This window comes from Camelus bactrianus, chromosome 6 (genome assembly GCF_048773025.1).
Source record: "Camelus bactrianus isolate YW-2024 breed Bactrian camel chromosome 6, ASM4877302v1, whole genome shotgun sequence".
NCBI lineage: Eukaryota > Metazoa > Chordata > Mammalia > Artiodactyla > Camelidae > Camelus > Camelus bactrianus.
Genome location: NC_133544.1, coordinates 54252161 through 54274381, shown reverse-complemented (window position 1 = coordinate 54274381; position 22221 = coordinate 54252161). Strand labels below are relative to the sequence as shown.

The window sequence follows — 22221 nt, the reverse complement described above, 5'->3', positions numbered from 1 at the left end:
AAATGTATCACGCCTGTGGCTTTGATATTACTATTTGGCATTGTATTAACAGATACCCACCCCCTCCCAAGTCCCCATTAGGCAGAGTTAGGTGCAGAAATTGTGTAACAGATTTTCCTCCTTGGCAGGTAATACCAGGAAAGAGACACAGAGCTCTATCCATTCTACTCTGCCATCTCGGTGTCTGGGCAGGGAAGGGTAAGTTTGTGTTTCAGGTGGAATCACACCCTCGTCACGTGGGATACAATACGGAGATCATAGAGGAGAAAAGTTTTGGGTGGTTCTTTTCATCTCCAGTTTGCTTTTGCTTAACGCCTCCCATACAATATTAAGCAGTCTACTCCAAGTGGACAGCCCAGGTCTTTCTTACCTGAATCGTCTCCCCTTCCAAGATAACTAATTTCATTATTTTCAGTAAATATTCATGAACTGAAAGATCGGGCTTACACAAAGTTACTTTTTTGGTATTTAGTTGTAAACTATTTAATTTTTATAAAAAGAAAGAAAAAGAAAAACAAGTGGCATTATCTTGATCTGAGTATATGCCTGATAAAGGTTAATCCCTTCCTATTTTAATGAGTATAATGTTAAGTGTGTGTATCTCAAGTTTCAGGGCAAATTTCAAAACTATTGTTTAAGATGTTGATCATATAATATATAGGTGTCATAGGTGTGTGTGGTTTAACCTAAGACAGACTTAGAAAAGGGGACAGGGCATGTTGTTACTTTATTACAAACCTGTTTTAAGAAGTACACAGTAACACATAGGTGCATATATAGTAATCCTTAAATGACAGTAGGTCATATGTTATTGAAAGATATGTCAAACAAAATTCCAGCTGGTAATTTATTTTGCTTGTCTAGCCCTGGCCACTCCCACCCCTCCCCCCAAGAAGAATACACACGCCATAAGGACTATGAGCTTGTCTATCTTGTTCGCTGCTGCATTCCTATCCTGAGTAGTTCCAGATATATAGTAAAAGGTCTATAAATATTTGCTGAATGAATGAAAAACAGAGACATAATTTTAAAAGAATAAAAAGTGGCATTGCGTTTATAAAAAAAAAAACACTGTGAACAGAAGTTCTAAAGTTATCCAGTTCTAAAACAAACCAGATTTCTCTACAGAGTTGCAAGTTCAATCTAATTCCAAACTTTGAAGTCATAGGTGGCATGCATTACTGGTTCTCAACGAATGATATAATTGGATATTAGTAGTAAGAGTTAAAACGCAGATGACTAATAAAGGCATAGATGGTTCACATCTGTGTCAAAGGTAGTCCTTGGGGTTCTGACTGAACATCTGAGAAAGGGCAGAGCACCAGTTCACATGGGCAGGTGTTAAAGCCCATAGAGGATGAAAAAGGAGGTAACTGCAGGAATAATTTCTCTTTTTTATTTTGTGGGCTTCTCTTTAATGTTTGTTCTTTCACCCTTTATCATCCCAAACTAAAGGATTAGTTAACTCTAGAGGACCTGAGTAACTGATCTTTGGTAAACTGGTGACTCAGACAATTTTAGAATTAACGAAAATGTTAAATGTAGTGGAAGCTTAGGAACCACTATTTTTTTTTTTTAGATGACTACCATATGTACCCTTTAAAACTTGAACTTTTAGCCAGTCTTAAATGTCAGAATAAGGCAGTTTTTTAAAACCTCATTTTTATTATGAAATATACATACCAAAGAACATACAAAACATAGATGTAGATTTTTTAAAAATAACTAAAGAAACATCTGTGTACCCACAAGCTTGAGAAGAATTTCTTAAATTAACAACTTAAGAAAACTATCAAATTAATTGTCCATTCTCCAGTTGAGCTTTCACTAAATGGTTTAATTAAATCCATATGTCTATTAAAATCTACAGCTCTGATAATTTCTACTACAGAGCACTTATTTCCAGGATTGAAGATAGTTATTACAGAGTTAGGAGTTTATTATTTTTCAGAATAGTGGAGAGCTAATTAGATCCCTATGGCTTGTAAAAATAGAACCTCGTGGTTTTTTAATGGAAAAGTGTGACTGGAAACTCTAATTCTTTAACATTAATTTCTAAACTCAGAAGTGAGATCACGACACAATCTCTTGGCAAGTTTCTAAGATTTTTCTAGGGAGTAACTACCCTGACTGGGTAAAGAATGAATCTCAGATGAATATTAATTTCTTCTTTAATTGAGTAAGATTTGAGTTAAAGGTAAGTTAGTATTATCAAGTGGAATCTGTATTAGTTATCTGTTGCCGCACAACAAATTACCACTTAGTAGCTTGAGGCAGTAAACATTTATTATCTCAGAGTCTGTGGGTTAGGAAGCTGGGCATGGCTCAGCTGGGTCTTCTGACCCTGGGTGTCTCGCAAGGCTGCAGTCAAGGCGCTGGCTGTTTTTACAGCCTTAGTGCTTGACTGGACCTAGATCCACTTCTGCCTCACTCAGGACGATGTTGGGAAGAGTTAGTTCCTCTCAGGGTGTTGCGCTGATGGCCTCAGTTCCTCATTGGCTGTTGACTGGAGGCTGTTCTCTGTTCTTTGCCACCTCGACCTATCCATTGGGCAGCTCATAGCATGGCAGTCTGCTTCATCAGAATGAGTAAGTGAAAGACAGAGAGAGAAAGATGAAAGTCATAGATATTGTAATCCAGTCTCAGATAGGATATCACTTTTGCAATATTCTGTTCATTAGAAATAAGTTACTACGTTCAGTCCACCCACAACGGGAGGAAATTACACAAGGATGTGAAAGCCAAGAAGTAGGGATCGTTATGAGCCTCAAAAAGGAGCAGATGATGTTTTATTCTTGGGCAATTAGTGGAGGGTAATAACCACATCCCCAGTCCATTGGCACCCTTATATAGTATCATTTCTACTGTGCTTTTCATCTTATCAGTAGCCTGTGGGCTCATTTCATCCATTTAACAAGACTGTTGACCATATAGCTTTTAGGTGATTAGGGTCCAGGAAAGCCTGCTGGAGAGGTCATAGTATTACAATTCCCTTCCTTTGCACCACTCTGTATGAAAACTGTGTTTGAAACTTTCCATGCCTTTTGTTGGCACAGAGGTGATTATTTTTCTGTTTGGAAAATGTGAGATAACTCATCTGAGGTGATTTTATTTAAACAGACATGGGAAAAATATATATTTATTATTTCATTTTGAAAGTTAAAAAAAATAATTTCTTCTGAGTTGCCTTCTCCATTCTGTCATTCTGTAACTTGTGCTGGAAAATTATCCTACTTGTTTTTGGCTTCAGTATAGTAACAACTAACCACTTGAAAATTAAGTTTTATGTTCTGGGCCTTCCAGAATTTTAAGAAAATTCTCAAATTTTACTTAGGAGCAAATTGCAGAAGGGTGGGTTTTTAAAAAGTTGCTAGTCCTAGAATGTGTTTAATGCTTGAAGCTGTAAAAATCACGATTTAATAAATGATTAAAAGAATTTTTGATGTTTTCTAAAAGCCTTTGAGTTGTTACTTAAGTTGCTTAATTATTAGCTGGTACTATAATATCATGGCAAAGTATCATGATTGTTTTTCTTCTCAATTGTTCATTTTAGGCTTTTTGTTCTTTGCCTATTTTTTTTCAGCTTCCTCCATCTTTTGAAATAAAAAAAAAAATCAGATAGAGTGGAAAGACCACCTAACAAGTAGTGCATTGAGTAGAGTCTTCAGAAGTTTACTGCCTCAGCAGTTGGGCCAAATATGCCCTATATTAAAGGCTGTTCTGCACATGCCCAACAAAGCTTAAAAGTAAGCTTTGAAAGGACCAAACTGTTTTCAAGTAACATAGCTGCATCCCAGAACAAAACCCTCAAATGTGTAAAGGAATACAAAAACTCCAGCACAATGGCATCCAGTCAAAAATTAGAAGGTATTCAAAAAGCAGGAAAATACTATCTGTAATGAGGAAAAAATTAATCAATAGAATCAGTCCCAGAAATGACACAGATGATAGAATTAGTTAAATAGGTTAGGGATATTAAAACAGCTATTATAAATATACTCCATATCTTCAAAAAGGTACAGGAAAGTGCAAGCATGGAAAGAAGAGGTATGTAAAATACTAAAAAAAGACCCACAGCAAGAGAGAATGTGACAATGGATGTATGTATGTTCATGTATAACTGAAAAATTGTGCTCTACACTGGAATTTGACACAACATTGTAAAATGACTATAACTCACTAAAAAAAAAGTTAAAAAAAAAATACCCAAATCAAACTTCTAGAGATAACAAACAAAAACAGTAACAATGTCTAAAATGAACAATGCTCTGGATAGGATTAACAGCACACTGGACACTGCTGAAGAATAGATTAGTAAAGTTGAAGACATAGCAACAGAAATTATTCAAAACGGAGCACAGAAAGATAAAAGACTGGAGGAAAAAAGAGTAAAGGAAAAGCATCACTGAACTGAGGGACATCATGCAGCCTAACAGCCTAATGTAGTTAGAGTCTCAAAAGGGGAGGAGAAAAATGGAGGGATGGATTAAATATCTGATAAAATAATGACCAGAAGTTTCCCAAATTTGATGAAAACTATAAACTCACAGATCCAAGAAGCTCAATAAATCTCAAGTCAAAGAAACATGAAATAAAACACACCAATGCACATCAAAATTAAATTGTCAAGAACCAGTAACAAAAATAGAATATTAAAAGCAGCCAGAAGAGGGGGGAGGGTATAGCTCAAGTGGTAGAGCTCATGCCTAGCACACATGAGGTCCTGGGTTCAATCCTCAGTATCTACATTAAAATAAATAAATAAATAGACCTAATCACCACCTGCCCCCCACCCCCCGCCCAAAGCAGCCAGAGAAACAAGATACAAATACTGAACAACAAAGGTAAGAATGACAGAAGCAGTGCAAGCCAGAGTAGTACATGAGCAACATCCTCAAAGTACTGAAAGATGAAACTGTCAACCTAGGATTTTGAATCCAGCAAAAACCTTTCAGAAATAAAGTGAAAATAAAGACATTTTCAGACATATAAAAGCTGAAAGAATTACTCACCAGCAGACCAGTTGAAGAAATGGAAAAGGTATTTCTTTAGGCACAAGGAAAATGTGCAATTGTCACCAAAACCTAAATTTTTATCACCACAAAAGAAATTTTTTATCTATTAGTAGTCCCCTCCCATTCTCCCTCTGCCCCACTCCTACTCTGAGCAACCACTAACATACTTCCTGTTTCTATAGATTTGTCTATTCTGGACATTTCACATAAACAGAATCATAGAATGTGATATTTTGTGACTGGCTTCTTTCACTTAGTATGTTTTAAAGATTCATCCATGTTCTAGCGCAGATTAATACCTCATTTCTTTTTATTCTGAATAAATCAGTTCCATTCATCAGTTGATATTTGTGTCCCCTACCCGACTTTTTGGCTATCACAATAATGTTCTATGAGTATTTGTTCATAGTACAAGTTTCTATGCTAGATGTTTATTTCCCTTTCTCTTGGGTATGTATCTAGGAGTGGAAGTACAGGTCATACAACTCTATGTTCAACATTTTGAGGAACTACCAAATTGTTTTCCAAAGCAGCCATACCACTTTATGCTCCTACCAGCAATATAGGAAGGTTCTAATTTCTCAACATCAACCTAAAGTATTTTTCAAGCTTAATTTTATCCCATAAATTGTGGGTCCCAGGTTGGCAGAATACAGATACATTTTAAGGCAGTTGCCTTTTCCCACTATGCAAAGAAGCTCCAAATATAATTTTTCTTTTTCTAAGAAAATGGAGTTCGACTAGTTTATCCTAAGGTAAGTCCTAACTCTAAAACTCTGTACTTCTCTGAATCCTTCATCTTCCAACAGAAAGTGTGTCTTCTTATTTGCACCTTACAGTTTGACCTGAATAATGATGTCTGTTTTGGCAAGGAAAAATAAACAAAACTGGAATCCAAAAACTGAGTCATTGTTTTAAGTAAATCATATATAGTCTCTGCTAGTTGCCCCTTCTGCCTATAAGCCAAAATCTTCGCCTATTTTCCATCTCTTCTGCTTTTGAAAACTTCAGGTATTATTTTATAATGCATGCACAATTTAGTAAATGAGAGAAAAAAGGGAAGAGATTGAACTTAACATTCAGTATAAGTAACTTTCAATGTAAAAACAGAATCACATTAATAATTTCCATCTAGGATGTTTATATTCATCGTGTTAAGCAATACCAATACAAATATTAAAGCCATATTGTGCTTCTCTGTTACTCAAAAGCCACAAATTTTGAACTATGATCTAGTTGTCATTTTTCCTCTTGGATTAAACACCCAACAGATTTATAAGTCATAGCTTTAACTCATACATTTGACAAATGCTCAAGCAACTCTCATACTGATGAGGAATCCAAAGGCAAAATGAAGAGGCTTCTCTTCATGAGAATCTGTTGATTTTGTCCTTAATATTAGGCTGTGAAATTGAAAACATAGAGCAGCATAACAAAAGAGCATAGGCTTTGGTGTTCAGATAGAAAACAGGGTTGAATCCTGGCTCTGCCATTTACTAGCTGAACAACATCTGGAAAGTTTCTTACCTTCACTAAAACTCAGTGTTAAATGAGATTAATAAATAACTCTTACTTCACTGATCCATTGACATGGTCAATAGGTAATGTACTGTGTACAAAATGTGTCAATAAATTTTAGGGATTTTTTTTTTGGCCTGAAAATCTTCCTTGAGGACTCAGTACTTAAATACATATCACCCTTCCTGGTCTAGGAATCTGTCTTTGATTTAGGTCAGTATGGAAGTGGTTTGTTTTTTTTTTATGTTTAGAGGGTGTACTGGGGATTGAACCCATGACCTTGAGCATGCTAAGCATGCGCTCCACCACTTGAGCTATACCCTCCTCCCTAGTATGGAAGTGTTTTAATAGAGTCTGCTTAAGAACTGATTCCTTAGCTTGTGATATTTCCTTCCGTTAGATTTAGGTGAGATTTTTCATATATATATTTTTCAGTCTACAAAAGTACATTTTCATTAATCCACATTGAACTTATTCCTAGGAGGTTATCTTGGGCATATTTCTCTTTCCTCATCTACCTCTAAGAAAGTAGAAATTTGAGAAAACCATTAAGTTTTAGATGGATCATTGTTGTTGACAAAAAGCAACCTGAAGTTCAACACTCTTAGAAATGAGCATTGATAAATCGCTTGATACAATTATGACTATTATATCTATTAATTTTCTTGGGATATTCTTTGGATAAAGAGACAAAAATCAGTTCCAACTTGTATTCTATGTATGTGCTTTTTCATGTGTATATCTCAAGGTGTTTATCATTCAGTAGTGTACATACTCATGAAACTCATGGTCTGAAAACATTAATTAATTTTACAAGTGGGTAAGCTACAGCCTGAAGTGGTTGAGTTGCTTTAGGCACAGGGACAAGTCTAGGGAAGTTAAGAGCAGCCCAAGTTCCAAGGCCCGTTTAATTAATATTGTATCCAGGAAATGAGTTCTTAAAAGCAGAAATCTTTTACTGTGCTACCACATCCCCAGTGAAACCCTTAAGGGTTAGTTTCCCCCTCACCCCTGCAGCTAGATTCTTACTTCATTACATGAAAGATGTTTGGAACTCTATGCCCTATCTAGATCCTTCTCTTCAATGCTAATAACGTTGTTTATCTTGTGTGTATTTTTTCACTCTTGGTAGGTTCCTTTTCAAGTTGTCTTAGTTTTTGCTTTTTAGCATTCCTTTTTGGGTCATATACTTAGAATTTAACATTTTTCTTATGCTGATATTGATTCCATTGAGGAGATTTCTTGCTATTATCTTTTGACTAAATAAATTTGCTATAATGCCTCATTTTCTTATGCATCTTTAGAAATGTAATTTTAAAAATTCTATTCACTTCTGGATTTATGTACTCCCCAACAAACTGCCAAGGCCTTCTAAACACCTCCTGACCCCTTTTGTTTCCCTCCATCCCCAGAGTCACTGCCTTAGTTCATTTCTACTGGGCTCACTGGACCACCACAGTGGCTTCCTGACAAGGCTATCCCCTTGCCTCTTATTTTTAATCATCATAGATCATGTCTCCAGAATTGTGTTTCTGTAATTTTATTCTGACTGTATCAGTATGCTGCTTAAAATCTTTGAATGGCTCACCCTGACTCAGAATAAGATGGGATCTCCTTTGCCTGGCATACCATGCCCTTCTGATCTGGCATCCACCTACTTCACCACCCTCATGTGGTGAAGTAATCCTACCCTGGACTCTACAAACTAAAATACTGTCCTCCGTGTTTCTGCACATACTGTTCCCTCTACCAGGAACAACTTCTCTTACCCTGTATCTATTGTATCCCTTGCTCTCCTTAACAGTGTGAGTTCCTTCAGGGTGAAGCCAAGTGTTCTATTTTTGTATCTGTGAGGCTGGCAGAGTGGGAGCTTATATACATGTTTGTATAATTAGCGCAATTAATAGCTGAATGGCTGTAGAATTCACCACCAATAGAAAATACCTCATAATGTCTACTGATGAGGTTTTCATGAAACTCTGGAATGTTTAAGCTGTGCTATCCCAAAACAGGACCTGGTTAGGATCTCAAGGGGTCTGCATTAGTAGAGGGGACTGGAGATTGGATAAAGGAATGAGGTGACAAAACCTGGATATGTTCTACGGAGTTTAGTAATTTTAAAGGAATACTGGCAGAAAAAAGTTCTCAAGTTCTAATAAGCAACTTAATTTTGTTTCCTATCAATTTAACTTTCATCAAATTGGTTATGTATTTTTATAAGGCAACAAGACAAATAATTTGGACATTTACCATAATCTTAATGTTTTCAGTTGCCTGAGCACCAGTAATGCTATATGAAAAAGTGTTTTTCTTTTTGTTTTGTGTATTTTTCATTTGGCTGCTGAAATATGAAAGTATCTTAACTCTTACTCCCTTCCCTATCCCCGCACCCCTACCCCATAACCGGAGCCTTTGGAGACAGACAGCATGACATCAGAGGGTAGAGAGGGAGGCTGAAGCTAAGGAGTGACAAACTGCAAGAAGTGTAAGAATTCTGACACCAAAAGTTCTCCAAAAGTGAAAAATTAGCTTTTTAAATGACAGTAATTGACTCTAGACCAATACATAGACATTTAAAAACTTAAGTTAAATAATGCCATATACAGAATATTAATAGTAGTATAGGAATGTCTCCTCAATATCCTATAATTCTAATATTTGCCTCAAGCATCTGTTTAAAAATGTGTTAAGCACATACATACCATACAGAATATTTTCCAATATTTTAGACTGTTTACACCTTTTTTTCTTTTTCTATCAGCTAAAGATCCAGTTTATTTTAACATCTAAAAACAATAGCAATGACAACAGTATTTAAAAAATCATCCATTCTTTTTCTGTAACTTTAATCATCTACCTATGGAAACCTCCTACAATCTGTACTCTTGACTATATTCTACCAATGGTAGCTGAATACTTTTATTTTACAGGGGAGGGTCTGAGTGATTTGAAACTAGGTGTACAAACAGACTTCCCCCTCATTATCTAGAGTGTTGCCCATGCTCTCCCTGTCCTGTCCAGGGCCTTCCGGAATAGGAGTTCTGGCACTCACCCAAGGGCCACAGCAGACTTTGCTTCGGAGGCTTATTTCTGAGGAGCAGTCAAGCACTAGGGCCACTGGGTTTCCAAGTTTAGCAATTATAGTTTCTTAAGAATAGGCACAGCGTGAAGTGAATTCAGTTAAGTGTTATGTTTATAATTATGTGTCGTATTACTAATAAACTCATTTTTTCATGGATGATTACTATTTATATCTTATATAACACTATTTGCTAGCTTTATTCTTTGTTGTATTTGAAGTTTAAGTGCCTAAATGTAAGTTATTATAGTAAACCAATAAATGTATTTAATTATATATAAAACAATCATATAAATAATGGCTACAAGCTACTTTAAAATACTTTAAATTTTCTCCTTTTCAATAAATCTTTCCAAAATCTCAGAAAATCTTCACAGCCTCCTGGGAAAATCCATCAGTCATTACTCAGAGATGTCAGAAGTTTATAGTGACTTCTTTTTGGGTGACTAGCATGGTAAGAATGTTTAATGGGTTAGCAGGAATAAATAATGCCTGTGTGAATAAGAAATTATTGGAATTCATTGCAGCATTTATTCTGATATTCAATATTATACCAGGTCCTAAATATTAAACTTATTAATATCAAAATAAAGGTGAAGTTCCAAACTTGTTTTTATATTTTTAGCATTTTATTTGCCTACTGACCAATAATTTTATTTTAAAAGTTAAGAGTTAAGAGTTGACTGCCACTGCAAATTCTTTTTCAGAAGCAAGTGATGACAAAAAGTATATTAGATAAATCCCTTTTAAAAGATAGATCTGCAAAAGGTTCTGCAATTCCAAAATGTGATTTAGTTTGGTTTAAAAAAGTAATTTAAATATAATTCTAAACATTAGATTACTGGAACTAGTTAAGTGTTTAAATTTTGATGTTTCATTGTATTCTTTAAAAAAAAAGTTTTGCTTTTCCTGATTTCAAGAAATACAATCATTACAGAAAAAAATGGAAAATTCAGAAAAGCACAGGAAAGAAAAAAAATTAAATCATCAGTAACTGTTCCACCTAGATAGAATCTCTATTTATATTTTAAAGGCTATTTCTTTAGTTTTGCTTTTTCCTAGAAATTGCAATTATTTATTTTAGTCCTCGCACTAGGCTCCTCAGATTAAGCTGTGTACGAGGAATCTTACAGAACAGAGATATAATCAATGGGGTACAATGTAACCTACCTTCTCTTCTGCCCTTGTCCCAGGATAGATGCCACTTCTGATCTTCTTTTGTGTCATATCTGGACTTGGTATACAGAGTAAGTGACTAAAGAAAGACACGTATTTATATTTTTAACAGAATAAAAGAAACCAGGGGAAAACGAAAATTTTTTCAGATAAACTATTTTAATAAAATTATCATGCAAAGCAAACATAGACACACACACAACTATTTACAAATATGTAAGCATATGTATAAAGACCAGAAAGGAAACAGAAAAAAGAGGTCTTAGGATACTGGGGTTATGTTTCTTTTTCATTATTTTGTAATATATTCAACAAAGCATTACACTGAGGTAGGACTATTTTAGTGTTAGAGAATCTTATATAAATGTATTTGTTTAAGGGCTTCCCTGTCAATATCCTTTTCTGGGTAGACATCATAGTTCAGTGGTACTTCATCAACCCAGGAAGATAACTGTATATTAACCTGGAAAAAAAAAAAAAGGTTACAAACAAATATGAAAATTGCAGGATGAACCTATTGTCTTGAATTTCAAGAAATCACGACTAACTAAGTAACTGAACACAACAGATATTTATTACAATGAGTGGGACCAAGTTCTACACGATGATGCCACATGTACATGTATTCTTTGTCATACTAAATGGTAAGTCTGTGGATTCAGGGACTTAATACTTGGATTTTGGAACTTGAAAGAATAAAGAACATATAGAATAATTGTTTTCATGTAATTCATTTAATAATTACCATTAGGCTTAAACAGTAAAAGACTAAAATAACAATGGGAATACACAAAGAACACAGAAAAACTGTTCATATATACACAGTGATGGTACTAAGAAGTTTCATGAGAGGAGCTAATTTCCCTCCATAACCTTCGTCAGGCCCTTCCGTTCACATTGCAAACTTGGGTCTCCATGACACAGAAATTCTGGAGCCACCAATGGATGTAACTGCCTAAAGCAGTTTCATTAGATAAGAAAGCAATAAAGTTATTCAAGAATTTCTGTATAAGGACTCTTAAATGTTAATTTCTGTTGGTTATCTAGATGGGACTTACTTATTTTGTGTGAAAGGTATGATTTTGATAACTGAAAAATCACTGAATTACTTCAATACATATAAACATCATAAACTGGAGACTATATATTTTAAAAGCTATGTTTTTATATAGTGTGAAAAAGTATGGCAGAATCACACCACTCATGGGGTAGATATCTCATGGGAAAGGAATTAGTCAGAGGGAAACCAGGGAGATTAACATCTTTTCTTTATATATTTCTGTATTACTTCCCTCGTTATGGCAAACATGAATCACTTCAGTAATTCAGATGATTGACAAAAATTTTGGTACTACTGATGACTGTTTAGTTTTTTAAAGGAAGAAACAGGTACTTAAATTTGGCAGTGCTTATATGCAAGGAAAGCTCTATTAAAGAAAATGATAATACCACTGTACTAAGAAAACTACGGTATCTTTCATCTAGGGATCTCAAAGAGCTTTACAAATATTAATTAACCTTTATAAAGGGTCAGTCTTTTGGCTTGAATCTTATTATTAAATATCAGCCTTATTTTATACGGAGAACCTGAGAAACACAGAAGCAGTTTGTGCAAGATTCTCAATTGACCTAGAAGCTAAACTGAGCACAGGATGTAGGCCTCCAGGCCATTTACTGATTCCAGAAGGCTAAACAACTCTGTTCCTTTTGTTCTCAGGAAAAAAGTTATCATGTGAGTATTCTAAGTCTTACAAATACATAATAGCATTTGCTAACCTAAAACTGTACCTGCACAGTTGGAAAAATTGGGTGGAGAAGCAAAGTACTCTATATCAAAACCAGAATTACAATTTCAGAGCTCTTAAGGCCAGTGAACAAACCACAAATCGGTTCTTAAGCCATAAGGCCTTGCTAGTCTATCGTCTGTCACTATATTCAGACTGAACACTTCTAGAACACTGTTAACAGCTATCAGAAAAGGGGAGAAAAGTTTTGACAATGAAAATGCTGGGAAGGAGGCTTACCTACCTGAAGACCTGAGAGAGACTCTTCAAGACTTGGTACTGTCACTAGTAATGATCCCCGTCTCCTTACATTATGGCTGATGTAGTCCCAGGCTCTACAACACATTAAAAACTTACTACGTTAGGTTTTACCAGACATTGGATTTTTTATTTTTTTAAGTGAGGATGAACAAAATAAAATGCAGCACAGGTGATATTCCAGATGGGCAAAAATGTTTGTCAGCAGGAAATAGGATCACAGCAACATACTAGAAATTGGTAAATTTTCTAGTGTTGGCCAAATTGTTAAGTGACAGCATTGAAGAGATTTAACAAGATGGAGATTGGGGTTAATACAAGGGATTGTGAGTAACGCCAAAAGGAAATTTTCAGAACTGATGCAGAAGTCAAAGCTGGATAGGGTTAAAACCCCTTAAATTCTTTATGAACTGTCAAAATTTCTGCAGAATGGAACAGGGATGAGGGGTGGAAGTGGGGAAGAGTCATGGAGAAGGGCCATAGAAGACAGAAAACGAGTAAAGCCTAATGATAAAAGTATGTAATACCTAGATTAGATCTTTTAAAATAACACCAAGAGTGAAATCATACTTCGTTTGACGTCAGAAATACTCAGTGCGAAGATTTATGGACAAAACGGCACCTGAGTTCAGTGGGATTAGCAAAGTTTAAAGCATGACTGCATGCCACGTGCATGTGTCAGAGGGCAGTGTCCGTGTGACCAGTTCTGACTAACCTGTAGTGCAGACGTGAACTGGATTTCTACACTGTGCATGAGTCTTGATAGTACACCCTACTACTGAGGAACAAAGGTCAAGCAAAACAGGGATGTGCAACCCTTGCAGTGGGGCAGGTGGGCAGCTGTATCACGTGCACTTCCTTTAATTATAGCAATGGTTATTGGGTATAGAGGTTATTAGGCAAAATGATAACAAATGTTCTTTTTCTTAGGCTAGATCTAAAACCTAGTAGCATAATAACTATCACTGTGCTTGGGCTAGAGCTGTTTGTTGTTTTGATGTAGTTCCTTAGAAATTACATACTTCACAAGTTTAGTAAGAATGAAGAAGCTGAGTATACTGGCATGGTTGTGCATGGCTCCCAAAAGAGCACTTGCTGTTTCTGATAAGCTGTCATTATACTAGTTGTGTATGTTTCACCTCCTGAAAAGAATACACAGAGGCACCCTTTAAAGAATTACTCTACCAACCTGGGGTGTTACTCTGTAATGAGATCTAGCTTTTCTGAAGCCTGAGCCTTTCCTGGGTATGTTTTCTAGTATTATGATATGTTTCTATTTTCTCTTATGTGCTAACTCCTATAGCAATATCATCTCCACTTGTCCTCAGGTTCTGATCAAGATTACAGATCTTTGGAGGCTATATGCTGTGCCATCTCTTTTACTTGCTACAACGTAGAATAATACAGGTACACGGTAAGTTTTGTCAGGACAGAATGCTCTATCTCCTAAACTTTCTCCTGTGTGCTGTCATTTATGACGAAGAGAAGATATTAACCATGAGAGGCTATAACATATCCGTATTCAGAACTCACTGCACTAGACTAATTTGAAGAAATGACTGAACTAACTACACACGTGGTCAATACCTATTCAGTGAGTCATGCAGAGTTTGTGAATGAACGTACCAGGATAGTTTTTAAAACGACCCAAACATGCAGTATTTCCGGTAGCAAGCTGACCAGTAGCATTTATCATTCTCCAGCATTCAAAATCTTCCTATATGAATCTCCAAAGAGTTGAAGGTGTTTTTCCCTTTTAACTCTTTATACACCATAAACCTGTGTAAGGTTTTGGCCACAGGTCATTAACTTAAAAAGGTAAAAAGCTAAACATACTTTGCCCGCTGGAAATTAAGCTCAAAGAGTGCACTATGATTAAAACTACTTTGTTCATGTTGTGTTTCTGGTCTTTAGCCTGTGACCAAAAATCATCACCCATTCTGGCTGAGCTTTGACTATATGATTAGCTTTCTGTTGAATCAGTTTCCTTTTAAACTATTTAAGTTGTTAATTTTTTACTGGCCTTAACCTAGAAGCAATGGGTGTGTGTGTGTGTGAAAGAGAGAGAGAGAGAGAGAGAGAGAGAGAGAGAGAGAGTATAGATGGTGAAGGGATGGCAGGATAAAGAGGTTTAGTCATTCAAGATTCTACTCCATATTAATTGCTCATTGCCTATAATTTTATGCATTTTTATTTCTCAGCAGTAGAAACATCATGGATGCACTAACCCTTTCATATATATGGAAAGGAGCTTTCTTGCATGTGAAGTATACATATGTCATTATGATAAATAAGTCAGCAAGCCTAACTGGCCAGAAAATCAGTGTCTCAGACTATAGACTACAGGAATTTTCTAATTAGAGGAACCTGTTAAGTCCTGATAAGAAGTCAGGAAAGTGATCACAGATTTGCTAATTTTTCTATTGCTTGAATAGTGGAATAAACTCCAAGAACCTACTATTACCAGCTTGAGGACATTTTAAATATTTGATAATTAATCACTGTCTTCCAGCTTAATATTCTTATACCTTATTTTATAGTCATTTATAGCCATTAGTTAATTCTCATCATTCGGTACAGGATAGCATATGACATGTTTTTTAAAAGAAAAGAAAGCTGAGGCAAAAAAGAGGAAGTATGAAGACCCACTGGGACTTAATACCTTCCTGCATCCCTGACTGTTAAGCAAATGCTTGGGTCATAATAATCATTTTTTTTCTATTCAAAATTAGATATAATATTTTACAAAGTTAAAATAGACAAAGTTTTATTTTTCTTTCACACATAACACATTTCCTTATTAATATAATCTCACAGGTGAGGTAATTTTTTAAAAAGTTTAATAAGAAAACGTTTCTACCAATCCCTTTTCATACTTTCTTGGATATATTTTAACAATAGATTTCTTGCTTGAACAAATAATGTACCTGGCCTGTTCTGCCTCATTAAGAAAATATTCAAAGACATTATTCATTATAATAATATCAGCATTTTGCAGAAGTGAGCCCTGCGTACAGATGTCTGCGTGAAGCACCTAAAGAAGAAATAAGAAAGAGTTCATGTAAGACAACAAAGACTCCGCATCATACCACCACTTAAGAAACAGCCACTGGTTCAATGATGCTGTGAGGCAACACAGGACGTTCACACTTCTTAAAATCGGAGAAAGAACAGTGTATTTAACACTACTGCTTATGGGAGACACTTAACATCTAATGAAAACCATAAACTTGGGCAAATTTAATTTGGTTTAGATGGAATTATTTATATAGCCGTAATTACACTCTTTTGACTCCCAGTTCAGAGCTTTCCCCACTATATCAGTAGTTATGAGTTCAAGGACCTAGGTTCAAATTCTGGCTCCATCATCAACTAGGTTTGTACACTTGGGTAGTCAGTGTCTTCATAAATAAAATGGGGTAATATTTGTCCTGATTCAAAGAATCAAATGGGACCATGTGAAATTATAAATGTAATTTATAAATTGTAAAATGTTAATACACTACGTTAACTGGCCTTGCACGACTCTTCATCTAAAATTCACTTGAACGTATTAACTGTCCAAGATAGCAAACTAAACAATTTATTTAAAAACTATATACCTCAAAAAATTAACAAAGACTAGAATCAACAAGTCTTGTAGACCACAGGCAAGATAACAAGAGGAAACATTTATCTGCTCAAGAGCAAAGAAAATAACTTTCATTTTAAAATGAGAAGTATACCTTGTATCATATGATTTATTTCCAAAAAAGCACTTAGCCCTACAAATAAATAATATCCAGAATGTTTAAATCTCAATTTCTAAGTAAATTGATATTCCTTTTAGTTATGTGATTCTCACTATGTAAAAACAGTGTGTTCTTGTTCATTAAACATGGAATAGTGAGAAAAATCCATGAATTTATTATTGGACAATGAATTCTCTTTGCTCATTTGCCTCTCAATTTCTAAGATGAAAGAGAGAGAGAAAAGGAAGGATGGAAGGAGGGAGAGAACTAAAAAATCTCCTTTTATAAAAAAGGGGAAGGCTAGACCCTTCTCAGTCTTACTGAGATATGTCTTCCGATAGCAGATTGCACTTGACACAGACACCCTGAGATACTCAGTGTTTCTGTGCACTGCCACTAGTGGCGTAGGATCGCTACTGAAATGGTAAGGATTCATTCCTGCATTAACCAAAAAGCTTCCTTTGTCCTTTTCTGTTATTTTCCCCTTACGTATAAGAAAAAGAGAAAATTTCTGTCATAGCCCAATCCAGGGCATCATTCTCCCATGAACTGCTATTCTCTGGCATCCACAATTCCTCCTGAAAGCTTAGAAAAAGAAGATTAAGAACTGCAAGCATTACTTAACCCTTTTGCTTAATTTCAACATTCAGAATTTAATCAAATACACTTGACCAATATCTAGAGATCCAAAAATGTTGTTACCAAAACTTCAGTTGATGTGAAGAAAATAAAGAAAAAAAATTTCTATTTTCTAATTGGGGAAGAAGAGAAAAATGTGAGTGGAACATGATAATTAACCTTTATTATTAATGTTTTAAAATATTAAGTTAACTCAATCTGTTTCTACAGAACAGCAGCTAAGAATAGATTCAAAAAGATTTTCCAACTCCAATGTAGAAGAAATTTGGCTAAATTATGCTATACAATGGATAACAGACTAAATATTTAAAAGGGTACCTTTATTCTGTCAGTGAACTGGTATTTTTTAATGACCATTTCCTGCAATTGGCAAAAGTCTCCATTCAATTCTACTCCATATAGTTGCGATGCTGAACTATAAAGATAACCCTAAAATATGAAGACACATTATGATGCAAAAAAATTAACTTTCAGTTGTGTTTATTTCTACTTGAAATTTAAAAAGTTAAACTTTAAAAAAAAATAGAATTCAACAAAGAAAAATAAAATGAACGATAAATAACATTTTATAATTTATGTAAAACAACTTCAAGAACTTAAAGGCTCTTACTTATCAAGACCTTGATTGTAGTTTATTCATTTTCATTATTTAAAAGTAATTGTTTTTAAAGGTTTCTTACTTTTCCTGATTAAATGGTACATTCAAAAAAGTTGGAAATGAGAAAAGTAATCACATACAGAGTCTTTAATACCCTATTTCTGTAATTTCTTGGTAAGTTACATCAGGCAAAAATGCAATCTGACACGAAAGGAGGGTAGCTGGAGGTGTGTCCTGTTTGGCTGAGGAAGTCAGCCAGTGTCTGGCAATCTGCCAAAGATAACTGATCATTAGTTAACAAGGAGGAGCACTGAGAACTAGCTACATACTATTATGTATCTATTTTTGGTTGTTATAACCAAAAATAATGTGGAAGAAAAGGTCAACGCATATTCTGAAGATGATTTTTACATCAACTAATACCTATGTGTAAATCAAATTTATATTTATAGCTCATCACGGGTTTTTAGAATATGTTCAACAGAGCATATGGAAGTATTCAAAAATTTTTTGATGACTGAACCAGTGACCTAATATGGAAAAAAATGACAATATGTTTAAATTCATTAATGCTGCCAAATACCTGCAGAGCCACAATTATTTCAGCTATCTACTTTCCTAACAAATCAACAAATTAACAGCAGTGGACAAAACATGGTAGACAATCCTAATCTCTAATGTTCTCCAAATAAAACCATCTGACACACTGTACTTTTTATTATGGCTATCTTTCCTAATTATAGAATAAACGTCAACATTGAAAAATAAATTAAGCCTTAAAGAGTTAACTGTTTCTGTGTAGAGCAGGCAGTGGTGCTGGGAAATGATAGGGCCTGTTTCTGGCATGAACCTCTACTGCTGTTGGCCACATGTTTTAACAAGTCTGTTAATGACAACCAGAAACCACATTTAAGTTTTTTAATGAAATCATTTAAAAACATTAAAAATACTCACGATTTGAGTTTAAAAAAAAAAAAAGCCACATTGAGGTGGTTATTTCAGAAACAAAAGTCTACATCTAAACTTTGGAACACAGAAAACTGGAGCAAGCTGTGCCTTGGTTATCATTTAGTCTGCTTGCTTACAGGTGAGAAACTTGAGGCCCAGAGGTGTTAAATGACTTGCCTATGGCCAGATGTAATATCCTAGGTGAAGCAAATTTGTCAGTTTTGTAAGAGCTCTTATCAAAGCTCAGTATATTATTTTAGTACAGTACAAAGAAAACAGAGTTAGAAGGGTGGTAGTGAGTGACAAAATAGCAAAGTGTTTTGAGGGTCACCTGTCTCTGTTTTGTTGATATCCTTTCATTATGTCACAGAGACAACTAGTAAAGGAAATGAGAGAGGTGGTCTCTGAAATTCGAAATTTAATGCACTATTTTAACCGTATTATTCTGTTACTCTAAAAAATAAAGCCAAGCTGTCACCTTGGATGGTGGCAGGCAAAACTGTTGCTAGCAGGAGAAGAAAGTATTTCCAAATGCTGAGTATGTCCACAAGCTGGACTTTACCCCATAGAGGACCGTGCCAAGCCTGGAGCCAACATCAACCAAGATCTTTTCCGACAGATCAGGGAGTACATGATGATAAATGAACTTCAATTCCATGAGAGAGAAGGAATGAGAAATAAACCCTGGAGAATTAGAACAGAGTCAACATCAAATTTTGCTTGGGGATTAACAATTCCATTCTGGGTTTCTAATTCTTTCACCATAAAGTATATTTCATGTTTTTCTTAATCAATGAAAGCCATTCAGAGGTTATTTAGAAAAAATTAACGTGATAGTTTTGCACTCATTCACTCCGAGTTGTATTAGACAAGAACAAATATGAAGTCTCTAACAATGAAAAGGCCTCTATAGGGAATGTCTACTCAGCTGCCTGACCCTATCCTGAGCCCCTCATTTCCGTTTTGCTGCTGCGTAGAGTGTCCTTGGTCTTTCCCTTCCTACTCTCCCTCTGATCTGTTGTTCCCCGTGACTGCTCCCTAACTCCACACCATCTGGCTTTCTCACCCTACCCCAAGCCAACCGCACAGCTGCCCCCTCTTGCTGCACAGCCTATAAATCACCAAACGAATGACTATCTCTGGAGTGGAACCAAGTGGCAGCCCTGACCAACCTAAAGTGTGTTCTGGAGTGCAGGAGAGGGGTGAGATGGAAGGAGGCTAAGATACTCCTAATTCATCCTTATTGTCCTTAGTCCAATTACTGTAACTTCTAGCCTCCTAACCCATCTTCTCACTCCATTATTTCTGTAACAAACCATCTGGGAGAACCTGAGTCTATTTTGTCTGATATGGAAGTAACCCAAAGACTTTCTCTACCGTGTTCTGCATAATATAATGGTCAGAAAGGGCAGAAACTTTGATCATAACTAATGAATGGTGGCCAAGAAAATGGAAGCAGGCAGGCTAATCCCCCGGAAGATAATAAAGGGTGTGAGTCAGCCTCAGAAATAACACCTCGGGGTTGGGGGTAGGCTTTAACCACCATAGTCCCTACCTCCCCTCATCCACACTGCCCTCTGTGACATGCCCGTGCTTCTGCCCCGGGCTACGGAGTCATCCTTAGTGTTTGCTGGGAGACAAGTCCCTTTCGTATAGGGAAGAGGGGTCCCACGTGGTGATAGCCTTTTCAGGTTCATTACAGGTATGTGGGCTGGCCTGGGGACCCGGTCACTATTTACAACCTGATTTTTATGAAAAAATGCATCCTAATTTCCAAATTTTTAATTGTCGAGCACAGCTCTTCTATAAATTAGCTCTGATATGGTGTTATATTTATACTTCACTTTTCAGTTTTCCCTCCATTGTTCATGTCTAAGTCCTTTTCTCTTCTGTGAATTTCAACTACCTCAAACAGAAATCATTAAGTGTTATCTAAAAACAGAATCTTAAACCAGTAAACCAGGGTGGTTTAATCCCCAACTATAATACAGATACAGTATATCTTTATTAGCAACATATTACAAATTTGGTAGTAGTTGACTTTTGAGAGTAGTATTATCTAAGATCAGTAATATGAGCACAATATTACTTACCTGGAAGGGTAGCCCACTTTAAGCACTATCTCTAAATCTAAGTGAGCAGGGAGACTGAAACAGCATGTTTAAAGTAACAGCCTAGACGTACATATCCAGTTTGGACAAAAAATATATTAACAGAAAAGTTAATACATTAGCAGCACGGAGTCAGTCTAGTTTCCCATTTGAAACAGGTGCTGCATCAGAGGGGCAGAGATGCAGGAGATTGTCACTATTCTGTGTCACAGACCAGAGATGCTCCACTAGGTCAAATCATGGTCTGAATAAACTCTTTCCCAAGATTATCTATCTCTGTCTTGAGTCCGTGGCCATCCAACAGTATCTGATTATTATCTGACCTCTCAAGTAAATGTTTCTATAAGGAGAATGTTTTCAGCCCCCTTGACGGTTACATTTCTCATTGTAAATAAATCAGCACTATGGTCAACTATGAATCTTTTGAGTATGGAAAGTATGAGTCAGTTTCCCTGTACTCAATCATTTATGATTAGTTTCTGGACCTGAAAAGTCACCTCTGATTAAATATTTTCTGTGAAAAGCAGAAATATCCTCCTGAGAGACATGAAGTGGCCTAGCCTCCGGGCAATGTTGCTATTTAATTTCCCCGACTGCAGAAATTGGTAATGGCTGTACATCCAAGCTGGCCTTTTGCTTTCAAAAAACAGTGAATGCTTGGTCAAGGATTTGCATACTCATGACATGTAAGGAAAAGAACACACGAAGTCATCAGGTTTGCAAGCTTGAGTGCCCACCTAAAGGTGCCGTCTGGTGCGAGCCGCATACTGTACAGTAATTTCTGCTCATTTTTCCTTCCTCACATAATGAATCAATAAAGTCTTCATCATAAAGGAATGCATCAACGTGAACTGTGGGTTCTGGCTGCTGCTGTATCTGGTGGAGAGAAGAAAAACATCAAAAGAAACAAAGTACAAAGAAGTCTCTTTTTATTGCTAAATAAGGCAAAACATCAGTGGTTCATATGCTGAAATTCTGAGAGCAAAAACAAGGCCCAGAAAGACGTTTCGCTTATGGAAGTCAGCAACTCTGCTCTCCTTCCGTTTTATTTCTGAAACACTAGCAACTTTTTGTTTGACTTGTCATGATGCAAAACATGGATATGAGAAATAGATAAAAATTCTAGTTGAAAGGAGTATTTTGGGAACATCTTGTCCATCCTAAGTAGTATATTTTACAAACAAAGAAACTGAAACCCAGAGAGGTTTCTCCAAAGAAATGACACTAGTCAGTTAAGAGGGGGAAGGACTGAAACTAATACCAGGACGTCTGAGTCCTACACGTCAGTGACCCATTAAAACACTTAGCAAGTAATCTTTGCCCAGAAGCAAAGTTTTCAAATAATAAAAAAATGTTAGTAAAAC

At 35.8% G+C, this 22221-nt stretch overlaps 1 protein-coding gene across 5 annotated transcripts in view; it reads right to left on the bottom strand.

The window, feature by feature from the left end:
* Nucleotides 1–2153: 2153 nt before the first annotated feature.
* The window catches only part of LOC105079149 (uncharacterized), a 35050-nt gene continuing 14982 nt past the window's right edge, over nucleotides 2154–22221 (bottom strand). For 3 of the 5 annotated variants that reach the window (XM_045504944.2, XM_045504941.2, XM_045504946.2), the window contains 7 exons: nucleotides 21595–21733; nucleotides 19309–19430; nucleotides 17519–17629; nucleotides 15758–15864; nucleotides 12817–12907; nucleotides 10783–11251; nucleotides 2154–2571 (listed from right to left, as the gene is read on the bottom strand). In XM_045504944.2, coding sequence (XP_045360900.1) covers nucleotides 11135–11251; nucleotides 12817–12907; nucleotides 15758–15864; nucleotides 17519–17629; nucleotides 19309–19430; nucleotides 21595–21733 — 687 coding nt within the window. In that variant the 3' untranslated portion in view covers nucleotides 2154–2571; nucleotides 10783–11134. Of the gene's footprint in view, nucleotides 2572–5012; nucleotides 5085–10782; nucleotides 11252–12816; nucleotides 12908–15757; nucleotides 15865–17518; nucleotides 17630–19308; nucleotides 19431–21594; nucleotides 21734–22221 lie in introns of all 5 variants that reach the window. The other 2 variants (XM_045504940.2, XM_045504945.2) reach the window with 2 other exon arrangements.